This window comes from Camelus bactrianus, chromosome 8 (assembly GCF_048773025.1).
Source record: "Camelus bactrianus isolate YW-2024 breed Bactrian camel chromosome 8, ASM4877302v1, whole genome shotgun sequence".
NCBI classification, from domain to species: domain Eukaryota; kingdom Metazoa; phylum Chordata; class Mammalia; order Artiodactyla; family Camelidae; genus Camelus; species Camelus bactrianus.
The window spans coordinates 28,147,107-28,160,393 of record NC_133546.1 but is presented as its reverse complement, the minus strand read 5'-3'; the positions used below and the strand labels follow the sequence as shown (position 1 = coordinate 28,160,393).

The window sequence follows — 13,287 nt, the reverse complement described above, 5'->3', positions numbered from 1 at the left end:
ATGAAAGTCAAGTTAAAAAATAATAATGCTGGATGTGAAATTCACATCAAATGTAAATGGAGTTATGGAAGAAATAGCTGACGTGGGAATGCTAACACTGCCACTGTTCAGCAGACTCTATAGATACACAGACAAGGGAACTTAGTGACAGCGAATTTATTGACATGGGACGCATGGCTGTGATGAAAAGGATGAAGATGTCCCAGAGGAAGTGACAGTGACACAAAGTTCATATTAAAAGAATTCTTGGAGATAGTTCATGACACTGAAAGTGCAAAAGTTAAAACCCTGGAAATGGATCTAAGCTTAGAAAGGAATGTGACCATTTGCCAAGGCATTTAAAAGATTCTCACTCTGTGTTGTAAGTTACATCATGAGACGTAAATAAAGCACTGTTCAAACTATTCTTGATAGGTTTATTTCAAAGAAATAAAACTTTGATTCTCCATAGTTTAAATTACAGGATACTAAATACAGAGTAGTTTTACTATGTTTTTCATTTCCCTATATATTTATAGTAAGAGAGTTTTTGATATTGTTGATAGATACTTTAAAATTAGCCTTCCATAATTTTGGTCTGTTTACACCACCATCGAAGGCTTAGGAGAAATCCACTAGTACTCTCTTCTGATACCTTATTCTGTTTGCCTTTGTTTACTTCTTTAAGTTCTCCTTGCCTTTGTTTACTTCTTTAAGTTCTCCTTCTGATGGCTCTTTAGTTCACTGGACATACGTACATTTAGGTTTTTGATCTGCTAGAGAAGAGCCTTACCTAGACCCTGTTGCATTTTAGACCCACTGTACTCTCGCTCATCTTTCCTTTACCCTCTTTCTCTTTTGAAATGAGTTAGACCTGCTTCCTCAGTTTACCAACCATCCACTTCCTCTTTAACTCTGCAGTTCTACTCTGCCTTGACAGCAGGCATCCTGAGGACCGAGGTCACGCCTCCTTTATTACTGAATATCCAGTCCCTTGTCTAGGGACTCGCATATGGTCAATGCTTAAGATGTTTTATTTGGGAGGAAGAGTTCATAGAACGTAAAGGCCTCCAGCCACCAGCCACCCTGTCCCATTGCCCCTGTCTCTCTTATCTCTTCATCTTGGCTTTTGGGAAATACCTCTCCACCTCTATATGGCATCCATTCCTCTTTTCATATGCTTGGTTCCCACCAAAATGGGTTGCCTTTTGTTCATCTGCCATCCTTCCTACAAGCTTGTCCCTGGAATTTGGCTCTGCTCTGTCCTCCTTCCCTTCTCTCAGCTCTGCCTGGCAGCATCACACCATCATTTCCCCCTTTCAGAGCCCAGCCCCAAGACTTTTCTCTTTGAAATGTTTTCTGATCTCCCTCTTCCCAGCCACCCCAACCACTCCCCTTGAAACAAGTACAGGACTCTGCAGTCAGTTCCTAGAGCCTGCCAAATACAAGCCATTTATGCTGTTGTTTTGGCCATTTCCCACACAAACAGAAGCTCCCCGAGGTACCTCTTATTCTTTCCTTCCATGCATAACATAGTCTTCACACAGAGTTGGTGCTCAGTGCATATTTCCTTGAAATGTAACGTTCCAGAGCTGCCAAGGGAGCTCCATTCCACTGGAAAATATTGAGGACATTTTACAGGTTATTCTGCTCCTTTTTCTTCTAACTCACAAATAAAACTTCTGTCATTGTTCGTAGAAGTTATACGGTGTCACCACTTATTTTTAAATGTCAAAGGCCATAAGAAAGTGGCAAAATGTTAGAGCTGGAAAGATTCTTAGAGATCCATGTAGTCCAGCCTTTTAATTTTGTAAGTGAATAAAAGTGATGTCTGGAATGTTTAAGTGATTTGCCCCAAATCTTTACACAACCAGTTTGTGGTAGCATTTGGGTCCAGGATGTAGTCACTTGACCCTGTCCATTACACATTCTCAAAAGCTGTCACAGTGCATATGAGGATAGTGTTAAGTTTGTGTAATTCAACTGTTCAAAGCAGCATCTGATATTCTTATCTTGACTTTTGTGGATTAACAAATAGAAAATTGAATCTCTAATTAGATTTTCCTCTTCTATCCCTTAATTATTATAGGTTTTTAGACTGGATTCACTTACATCAACTTGAAAATTTCTGACAACATTAATCTTGGATGGTATAGATTCATTAGATAATTTTTTTTTTCACAATGAAAAAGAAAAACTTTATTTATGTATGTAAAATTTACATACCAGAAAATCCACCCATTAACGTATGCAGTGCTTTTCAGTCTACGTTTTTTTTTTAACATTTTTTATTGATTTATAATCATTTTACAATGTTGTGTCAAATTCCAGTGTTCAGCACAATTTTTTAGTTATTCATGGACATATACACACTCATTGTCACATTTTTTTCTCTGTGAGTTATCATAACATTTTGTGTATATTTCCCTGTGCTATACAGTGTAGTCTATTCTACAATTTTGAAATCCCAGTCTATCCCTTCCCACCCTCCACCCCCCTGGTAACCACAAGTCTGTATTCTCTGTCTGTGAGTCTATTTCTGTCCTTTTTATGCTTTGTTTTTGTTTGTTTGTTTGTTTTTGTTTTTGTTTTTTAGATTCCACATATGAGCGATCTCATATGGTATTTTTCTTTCTCTTTCTGGCTTACTTCACTTAGAATGACATTCTCCAGGAGCATCCATGTTGCTGCAAATGGCATTATGTTGTCGGTTTTTATGGCTGAGTAGTATTCCATTGTATAAATATACCACCTCTTCTTTAACCAGTCACCTGTTGATGGACATTTAGGCTGTTTCCATGTTTTGGCTATTGTAAATAGTGCTGCTATGAACATTGGGGTGCAGGTGTCATCCTGAAGTAGATTTCCTTCTGGATACAAGCCCAGGAGTGGGATTCCTGGGTCATATGGTAAGTCTGTTCCTAGTCTTTTGAGGAATCTCCACACTGTTTTCCATAGTGGCTGCACCAAACTGCATTCCCACCAGCAGTGTAGGAGGGTAGGAGGGTTCCCCTTTCTCCACAGCCTCTCCAGCATTTGTCATTTGTGGATTTTTGAATGACGGCCATTCTGACTGGTGTGAGGTGATACCTCATTGTAGTTTTGATTTGCATTTCTCTGATAATTAGTGATATTGAGCATTTTTTCATGTGTTTTTTGATCATTTGTATGTCTTCCTTGGAGAATTGCTTGTTTAGGTCTTCTGACCATTTTTGGATTGGGTTGTTTATTTTTTTCTTATTAAGTCGTATGAGCTGCTTATATATTCTGGAGATCAAGCCTTTGTCGGTTTCACTTGCAAAAATTTTCTCCCATTCCATAGGTTTTCTTCTTGTTTTATTTCTGGTTTCCTTTGCTGTGCAGAAGCTTGTAAGTTTCATTAGGTCCCATTTGTTTATTCTTGCTTTTATTTCTTCTAGGAGAAAATTTTTTAAATGTATGTCAGATAATGTTTTGCCTATGTTTTCCTCTAGGAGGTTTATTGTATCTTGTCTTATGTTTAAGTCTTTAATCCATTTTGAGTTGATTTTTGTATATGGTGTAAGGGAGTGTTCTAGCTTCATTGTTTTACATGCTGCTGTCCAGTTTTCCCAACACCATTTGCTGAAGAGACTGTCTTTATTCCAATGTATATTCTTGCCTCCTTTGTCAAAGATGAGTTGACCAAAAGTTTGTGGGTTCATTTCTGGGCTCTCTATTCTGTTCCATTGGTCTATATGTCTGTTTTGGTACCAATACCATGCTGTCTTGATGACTGTAGCTCTATAGTATTGCCTGAAGTCTGGGAGAGTTATTCCTCCAGCCTCTTTCTTTCTCTTCAGTAATGCTTTGGCAATTCTAGGTCTTTGATGGTTTCATATGAATTTTATTATGATTTGTTCTAGTTCTGTGAAATATGTCCTGGGTAATTGGATAGGGATTGCATTAAATCTGTAGATTGCCTTGGGCAGTGTGACCATTTTAACAATATTGATTCTTCCAATCCAAGAGCATGGAATATCTTTCCATTTTTTAAAGTCTTCTTTAATTTCCTTCATCAATGGTTTATAGTTTTCTGTGTATAATTCTTTCACCTCCTTGGTTAGATTTATTCCCAGATATTTTATTACTTTGGGTGCTATTTTAAAGGGGATTGTTTCTTTACTTTCTTCTTCTGTTGATTTATCGTTAGTGTAAAGAAATGCAACTGATTTTTGAACGTTAATTTTGTAACCTGCTACCTTGCTGAATTCTTCAATCAGCTCTAGTAGCTTTTGTGTGGGCCTTTTAGGGTTTTCTATATATAGTAACATGTCATCAGCATATAATGACACTTTTACCTCTTCTTTTCCAATTTGGATCCCTTTTATTTCTTTCTCTTGCCTGACTGCTGTGGCTAGGACTTCCAGGACTACGTTGAATAGGAGTGGTGATAGTGGGCATCCTTGTCTTGTCCCAGATTTTAGTGGGAAGCTTTTGAGTTTTTCCCCATTGAGTACTATGCTGGCTGTAGGTTTGTCATATATAGCTTTTATTATGTTGAGATATGTTCCCTTTATACCCACTTTGGCGAGAGTTTTTATCATAAATGGGTGTTGAATTTTATCAAATGCTTTTTCTGCATCGATTGAGATGATCATGTGGTTTTTGTCCTTTCTCTTCTTGATGTGATGTATTACACTGATTGATTTGCGTATGTTGAACCAGCCTTGTGTCCCTGGGATGAACCCCACTTGGTCATGATGTATAATCTTTTTTATGTGTTGTTGGATTCTATTTGCTAAAATTTTGGTGAGGATTTTGGCGTCTATGTTCATCAGTGATATTGGCCTATAATTCTCTTTTTTTGTAGTGTCTTTGCCTGGTTTTGGTATCAGGGTGATGGTGGCTTCACAGAATGAGTTTGGGAGTATTCCCTCCTTTTCAATTGTCTGGAAGAGTTTGAGAAGGACTGGTATGAGTTCTTCTTTGTATGTTTGGTAGAATTCCCCGGTGAAGCCGTCCGGTCCTGGACTTTTATTTGTAGGGAGGTTTTTAATTGCTATTTCTATTTCCTTTCTAGTGATCGGATTTTTCAAGTGTTCAGATTCTTCTTGATTCAGTTTTGGTGGACAGTATGTTTCCAGAAACTTGTCCATCTCCTCTAGGTTATCCAGTTTGGTTCCATATAGTTTTTCATAATATTCTCGTATGATATTCTGTATTTCTATTTTGTTTGTTGTAATTTCTCCATTTTCCTTTCTTATTTTGCTAATTTGTGCTCTTTTTTCTTCTTTGTGAGTTTGGCCAGAGGTTTGTCGATTTTATTTACTTTTTCAAAAAACCAGCTTTTGGTTTGGTTGATTTTTTCTATGGTCTTGTTAATCTCTATTGTATTTAATTCCTCTCTGATCTTTATTATTTCCTTCCTTCTGCTGCTTTTTGGGGCTTTTTGTTCTTCTTTTTCTAATTCATTCAGGTGGTGGGTTAAATTGTTTATTTGAGATTGTTCTTCTTTTTTGAGGAAGGCCTGTATTGCTATAAACTTCCCTCTTAGCACTGCCTTTGCTGTGTCCCATAGGTTTTGAGTGGTTGTGCTTTCATTATCATTTGTCTCAAGGTATTTTTTAATTTCAGCTTTGATTTCCTCATTGATCCATTGTTTTTTCAATAACATATTGTTTAATCTCCATGCTTTCCTTTTTCTCTCCTTTGTTTCTCTGTTGTTGATTTCCAGTTTCATGGCATTGTGGTCAGTAAAGATGCTTGAGATAATTTCTATCTTCTTAAAATTGTTGAGGTTTCTTTTGTGCCCAAGTACATGATCGATCCTGGAAAATGTTCCATGTGCACTTGAAAAGAATGTATATCCTATTTTTGGGGGGTGTAATGCTCTGAAAATATCCACCAAATCTAGTTTTTCTGTTGTAGTATTAAATTTCTCTGTCGCCTTGTTTATTTTCTGTCTGGAAGATCTGTCTAGTGATGTTAATGCAGTGTTAAAATCTCCAACTATGATTGTATTCCCATCAATATCCCCCTTTATCTCTGTTAGTAATTCTTGTATGTACTTAGGTGCTCCTATATTGGGTGCATATATATTAACGAGTGTAATATCCTCATCTTGTATCACTCCTTTAATCATTATAAAATGTCCTTCTTTATCTTTCTTTATGGCCTTTATTTTAAAGTCTATTTTGTCTGAAATCAGTACTGCAACACCTGCTTTTTTGGCTTTTCCATTTGCATGGAATATCCTTTTCCATCCTTTCACTCTCAATCTATATGTGTCCTTCTCCCTAAAGTGGGTCTCTTGTATGCAGCATATTGAAGGTTCTTGCTTTATTATCCAGTCTGCCACTCTGTGTCTTTTGACTGGAGCATTTAGTCCATTAACATTTACAGTAATCAATGATAGATGTGTGTTTATTGCCATTTTTAACTTATCTTTGCAGTTGAATTGGTATATCCTCTTTGTTCCTTTCTTCTTCCTTTTGTGGTTTGGTAATTTTCCTTTGTATTATCATGGATTTTATTTAATTATTGTGACTCCTTTGTAAATTTTTGGCTTGTGGTTACCCTTTTTTGTAAATCTATCAACCCATTACTGTAACTGTTTTTATTAAACTGATAGTAACATGATCTCAAACCCATCCTACTGTTAAAAAAATTTAAAAAAGAAAGAAAAAAATATTCTATATTTCCCTGCCTCCCTCTCCCACTCTCAGTGATTTGTATGTCTTCTTTTATAATTTCATGTTTACTTTATTTGTAATTCATGAGTTATCACCTTTCCAGTTGTGTGTTTCTCATTTCTGTAGCATCCCGCTGCTTTTCTATTTAGAATAGCCCTTTCAATATTTCTTTTAGCATGGGTTTAGTGTTGCTAAACTCCTGCAGCTTTTTTTTGTCTGTGAAACTCTTTATTTCTCCTTCTATCCTCAAGGATAGCCTTGCTGGATAAAGGATCCTAGGCTGCATCTTTTTTTCATTCAGGGCTTTGAATATATCTTGCCACTCCCTTCTGGCCTGTAGTGTTTGTGTAGAGAAATCAGCTGAGAGCCTTATGGGGGTTCCCTTGTAACTTACTCTTTGCTTTTCTCTTGCTGCCTTTAGAATCATTTCTTTATCCTTGACTCTGGCCATCTTGATTATGATATGTCTTGGTGTGGGTCTCTTTGGGTTCTTCCTGTTTGGGACCCTCTGAGCTTCCTGTACTTGGATATCTGATTCCTTCTTTAAGTTTGGGAAGTTTTCAGTCATGATTTCTTCAAAAACCTTTTCAATCCCCTTTGATCTTTCTTCTCCTTCTGAGACCCCTATTATGCGAAGATTGGGACGCTTTATATTATCCCATAGTTCCCTTATGCTATTTTCATTATTTTTTATTTGCTTCTCTTGTAGTTCTTCTGAATGGGTGCTTTCTATTGCCCTGTCTTCTAGATCACTAATTCGTTCCTCTGCATTATCTAGTTGGCTTTGCACAGCTATTAGATCATTCCTCATCTCTGTCAATGAGTTTACCCATTCTACTTGGCTCTTCTTTATAGCTTCAATTTCATTTTTGACATATTTTATATCTCTAAACACTATCTCTTTTAATTCCTTCAGCAATTCGATCACTCCTTTTTTGAAATCTTGATCTAGTAGGCTATCGATGTCTATTTCGTTGATCTTTCTTTCGGGGGATTTCTCTTGTTCTTTTAATTGGGAAAGGTTTTTCTGCTTCTTCATCTTGCTCATACCTCTTTGGCACTGTGGTTTATGGAGTATCAGTTGTTTATTTTGGTCCTTAAGGATTTTATCTATCTGATGCCTATTTAGGAATAGAACTTAGGAAAAAAAGAAAAAAAAAGAGAGAGAGAGAAAGAATTTTAAAAGAAGGGAGAAAGAGGGTTTGAAAACAGTGTATAATGAATAATAGAAGAGTGAGTTGAAGCAGAGTATTAATCAGGTTGAGACGTCCTTTTAAAACCTTTACAAAAAAAGGGGGGGAGATGATGTATTTGAAACCTGTGTCTAATCAATAGCAGGACATCAAAACCCAAGAGAAATAGAAATGAATTAAGAAGTAAAGATTAAGAGAGTAATAGAAAATAGAACAGGTAAAAACAGATTTTAAAAAAAAGGGGGGGGGGTTTCGGTGTTCTCCTGGAGTCTGTGTGCTTTTAATGTGAAGTCTTTCTGTCTTCGTCCTGTTTTGGAAGCTCAGCTTGCTGTTTTCAGAGGCCCTCCGTTGGCGCCCTCTTCTGTGCTGCTCCCAGCACCTGTCGGCAAGCAGATCGCGCCTCCTTCTAACACTGGGTCAGGTGCAGCTCTCTGCTGTGGGCGGGCGGGTCGCTGCCCCTCCGGATGCCGCAGTCAGATGTTGCAGACTGGCCGGGTAGGAGGGCGGGTCGTGCCCCCTCCCAGCACCTCGGTCAGGGGCTGTGTTCCTGCCGGAAAGGCGGGGGGCCGCTCTCGCTCTACCTGCACCGCCGCCGCCGGTAGCTCCGCTGCTCTGTGCGGCTGCGCGCTCCGCCCTGGTCGGCGCGCCGTCCTGGTCGGCGCGCCCCGGGTGGGCTCGGGGAAGACCGAGGGACAGCCCTGTCCCTGCTCCGAGCCAAAACCCAGCTCCTTGTTTGTCTTTGTGGAGCAAGTTCTCTGAGGGACCAGGATGGAAGGCTCCTATCTGCCCCGGGCTGCAGGCCAGTCTCAGTCTGGCCTTTGAGGCTGCTAAGCCCTTCAGTGCGGATGCAGGTTTCGCCCCCGCCCCCGCCTGAGTGCTCAGCGCGGAGGATATGGCGGCTGTGCCTGAGCCCTGCCTCTCTTCCCCCGAAAACTTTCCGCGGGTTTTCAGAGATGGGGGTGTGCACCCTTCCCCCGAGAGCACATCAACCGTGCTGTTTTATGGAGGGCCCAGGTTGTTCTGCCCTGTGCACCCACAGCCACGGCGCGCAGCCCCTTGTAGTCCCCCAGGGCTGCCTCCTGTGCAGCCACTTCCGTCCTCTGCCCGGCTTGTGCAGCCTGGCCCTGCCCGTGGCTGCCGGCCCGCGTCTCAGGCTGGGTGTCGGGGGGACGCTCTGTGCCCGTTTAACTTAGTTCTGTCAGTCAAGGGCTGCTCTGTACAGATCCGAGCCTCGGAGGCTCCCCCTCCGTCCCGCTGGCCTCTCCGTTGGAGAGGGGAGACCCAGCGAGCGAGCGCCAGTCCTCCTTTGCCGCTCCCTCCCCGCGGGACCCGTCCCGCGCTGCTTTGCCTTTTGTTTCTTTTTTCCTTTTCTCCTACCAGATTTTTGGCGTCTTTATCTTTTGAAGAGGGCGATGTTCTGTCGGAGTTCCACAGGTGCTCTGGTTGGCTGAGTGGGTCTGTAGATGTGGGTCTTGGTGTATTTGTGGGAGAGGGTGACCTGCGAGCGTCCTTCTACTCCGCCATCTTCTCCCGGAAGCCTCATTAGATAATATTTAAGTAAACTTTTGGCTGAAGTATAACATGCACACAGAAAAGTACATGAAGCAGTTTTAATTTTTACCTAGTGCACACATCGTCTGACCAGCACCCAGATCAGGAAACACAGCTATACCAAAATGTTGAGAAGTATTAGAAGAAATAAGAGGTTTTTTGAAGCTATATCATTTTCTTTTTTCTCCCCACAGGTATTGTCAGTCTGTGTGTTAACAACAATCCTTGGTTGTATATTTGGGTTGAAACCCAGCTGTGCCAAAGAAGGTAATTAGTACAGTAAGTGTATGTGTGTTGTTGTGTTTATGGTGGGGTAATATACAGCCTTCTCCAGAATGCGATTGAAATAAGTGTTATGTCCTAATTCCACAGATAGTCTGCAGATATTACAAATTTGATGCTGGTTTGAGCCTTCTTCTCGAAACTTTTATTTTTTTGTTTTGTTTTATTTTTTGGTAGGGGAGGTAATTAGATTTGTTTGTTTGTTAATTTTTAATGGAGGTACTGGAGATTGAACCCAGGCCCTTGTACATGCTAATAATCATGTATCTACCACTGAGCTATACCCTCCCTAACTTGAAGCTCTTTTGTTATTTTAGCCATATAATATTTTATTTATTTGCAAAACTTTATCCCAAAACAACGAAGAGACACCCTATGACCAAAATCAAACAAACAAACAAAAAACAAGCAGAAAAAACCTCAACACAATGAAAAAATTAATTAAGAACAAAGACACAAAAAGCATACCTGGCTGACAGCTTCTGGTGCCATGCTCCCAGAGCCCCTCTCCCCGACTTCCTCCAGGGACCCCCAAGACATTTTTTCTCCTTAAGGAGTTACTGAAGCAGCCCTGGAGGTTACTGGGGCTTATCAGAAACTTATCCTTACGTGCTTGTAAGCCTTTTAAAATTGCAAAGATTTCAAAGCAGTAGTGATATGTTTAAGATTCTAGACATGTATTTTTCTTTATCTTGGGTGCAGAACTCTAGCCAGCATTGACAAGACTGCTATAAATGATAAAACTGATCACAGTACATTGTAGCTGTCATTATTTTGGCTCTGAGGTGGTTTTTACTCTTTCCCCTTTAAAATCATTGATGGTCTTCCTGGGGAATTCAGTTTTGAAAATTGAACAAATGCTTCCTTTCAGCTATTCTGTAATTGTAATATTAGTCATTTATAAAGTTTTAGTGATTGTTAAGCTGTCATTTACTGTTGAAATGAATGGAATGTAATAATTTTATGTATTTAGTCACCAACTATTAAGCAAATGTATGTCAAAATTTAATAAAACTAAGAAGCTGCAGACTTCAGTGTTCACCTGTGTAGCCTGTGGCCACAGAGTCGTTCACCTTGAGTTTAGTTTGATACATGAAAATAAAACTGAATGATTGAAAACAGCAATTTTAATGTGAACTCAACGTAGAATGCATAGTACTTTTAAAATTATTGGGAGCATATTAACGAGCTCTAAGTAATAGCTATTATTATAATAGCATTTTTTTCCCCTTGTGTCAGGAAAGTTAGTATTTTTGACCCTAGAAATTATTATTATTTCATGTCCTTAAAATTGCCTAGTTTCCCAGTGTCAAATGGGAGTTAAATTCTGTAACAGTGTGATCTTGGGTCAGGAGACCATTAAAATCAAGAATCAGGATTATTCCTTTTTTCTGTTGAACTTTCATTATTTTATAAGGGATTTTTTTTCCTTGCCATCCCAATTTTTTTTTTTTTAGTAATCTAATAAAAATCTAGCTTATTCCAGATAACTAGTAAGAAGTTACAGTATAAAATTGTTTTTAATGAAAAGTATTTTCCTTCCATAGCTGACGTTTATCCATTTAACAAAAACTTAGTGGTACCAACCATAGTCAAGGATCTTGCTGGGTACCAGGGATACAGTGTGCTGGGCAACATCCAGATGTGGTCTTTGTTCTTAAGAAATTTGTGGTCTAGTGTGAGAGTGGGATGTTAACCAAATAATCTAGTTACAAATGGAATTAAGAGACTAAGAGGAAGGACAGGTTTTATAAAGCTTAAAAAATGGAAAAAGGACCTAGCCTGGGGAGTTTGGGAAAGCTTCTAAGAGGGTGTTAAGCTGGGTCTGAAGGTGCAGTGGGTGTTTTAGGTGATGGTGGGAGAGGCAGTCCTGCAGAATGTGTTCCGCACAAACACATTACTACTTCTTTACACAAGACTGAGAGTGAGGTAAGTCAGCTATTCTCTCTTTTTCTGAAATATTCACAGATAATAACTTTTTTAAAATCTTTTGTCACATTGTGAAATTTTAGAGAACTCCTTGGTTGTTTAAGCCAACATTTTCATGGCATAAGATATTCAGAACAAGCTCTTCTCATTTTTCATTTCTTTACTATCCCATAAGTGTCTGACTTTTATTAGCCACGGGAGGGTTTATAATATATAAAAGAAAAAAGTTATCTTTTTTCCTGTGGCAAGAGATAAAATTGCAAACTCTACACAAAAGGTTATTGCCTCATGTTTGAGTCACTTGGTATGTGTGTTTGTGAAAAGGCTTGATTAACATTATTGACCAGCCCATTTGTGTTTTCTAAAACAGTATTTGAACCTACTTTATACCTAACTTAAGTATATTGGTTGTTGTTTGCTTTGTAATTATATAATGATTAGAAACATCTAACTCATTCAATATTTTCAGTTAAAAGTTGCAAAGGTCGCTGTTTTGAGAGAACGTTTGGGAACTGTCGCTGTGATGTTGCTTGCGTTGACCTTGGAAACTGCTGTCTAGATTACCAGGAGACATGTATAGAACCAGGTAAAAGTGTCCAGGGAAAAAAAGATGGGGTCGTGGGTCTTAGTAAAAGACTGAAGGGAAGTTCTGCATCTCTAAGGTATGTGATTTACCTAACTCATTAGAGATTTAAAAAAAAAATTGGCCTTTATATTCCCTTAGAGAAAAACATTCCCGTATTTAGCTTTTGTTAAAAATTTTATGAACTGGAAAACTGTGCCTGTCTTTAATATATGCTGAAAGCCTACATAGCATTTAAACTAAGTTCTAAAGGCTGCTTGAAATACATGACTATTTCCATTATGGGTGTATTAAAGCAAGAGTTCTTAGATGTCCACTTCAATTTTAAAATAAAACTATCAAACTATGGAAAGTGTCTCAGTTTGATTTGGTCCTCTCTACATATGACATGAAATATTATTTGAATGGAAGTGAGCCAGATTTAGATTAAGTTTTAAGAACTGTGACAATGGCTGTTGGAAGAAGCCAAGATCTACATGCCAATTGTATAATAATAATACTAATACTAACACTACTACTGCTACTACTACTATTTGTTTACATTGTTAAATAATGGGATTCTGGGGTTTTAGTGAATTGCTGCCTTGCCTGCCTGTTTTCACGCTGTTAGTTCAGACTGAGCACGGTGGTGGGGATGCTACAGGTAACCGAGAGGTAGGGAGCAGTCCATTGTCTCTTGTAGATCAGGCTCCAGGAGACAATTCTGTGTTCACTTTGGACACGTTGAATTTGGGTCCTACAATGTGTCATGTTGATATCTGTTTCTAGAACATATATGGACTTGCAGCAAATTCAGGTGTGGTGAGAAAAGGTTGTCCCGAAGCCTCTGCTCCTGCTCGGATGACTGCAGGGACAAGGGTGACTGCTGCATCAACTACAGCCCTGTGTGCCGAGGTCAGGATCGCCTGCGCTCGCCCGCTTCTCCAGCGGGCTGATGTCTTCCTAGGGCTTAGATGGGCGTAGCATGGGTTTATTTTTTATGTTAGAAGTCATGGTTATTGATCAACAATATTGACTGAAAATATATTTTTAGAACATTTTATTAAAGAAAATTTCAAACACATATACCTGAGGAGAGAGTTTTAATGAAGCGAGTGCATGTCACCCAGCATAATGA

At 39.0% G+C, this 13,287-nt stretch overlaps 1 protein-coding gene across 2 annotated transcripts in view; it reads left to right on the top strand.

Annotated features, from left to right (window-relative positions):
• The window catches only part of ENPP1 (ectonucleotide pyrophosphatase/phosphodiesterase 1), a 74,166-nt gene that overhangs the window by 24,140 nt on the left and 36,739 nt on the right, over nucleotides 1-13,287 (top strand). For both annotated transcript variants that reach the window (XM_074368357.1, XM_074368356.1), the window contains exons 2-4: nucleotides 9,571-9,643; nucleotides 12,057-12,173; nucleotides 12,939-13,064. In XM_074368357.1, the coding sequence (XP_074224458.1) occupies nucleotides 9,571-9,643; nucleotides 12,057-12,173; nucleotides 12,939-13,064 (316 nt within the window). The remainder of the gene's footprint in view (nucleotides 1-9,570; nucleotides 9,644-12,056; nucleotides 12,174-12,938; nucleotides 13,065-13,287) is intronic.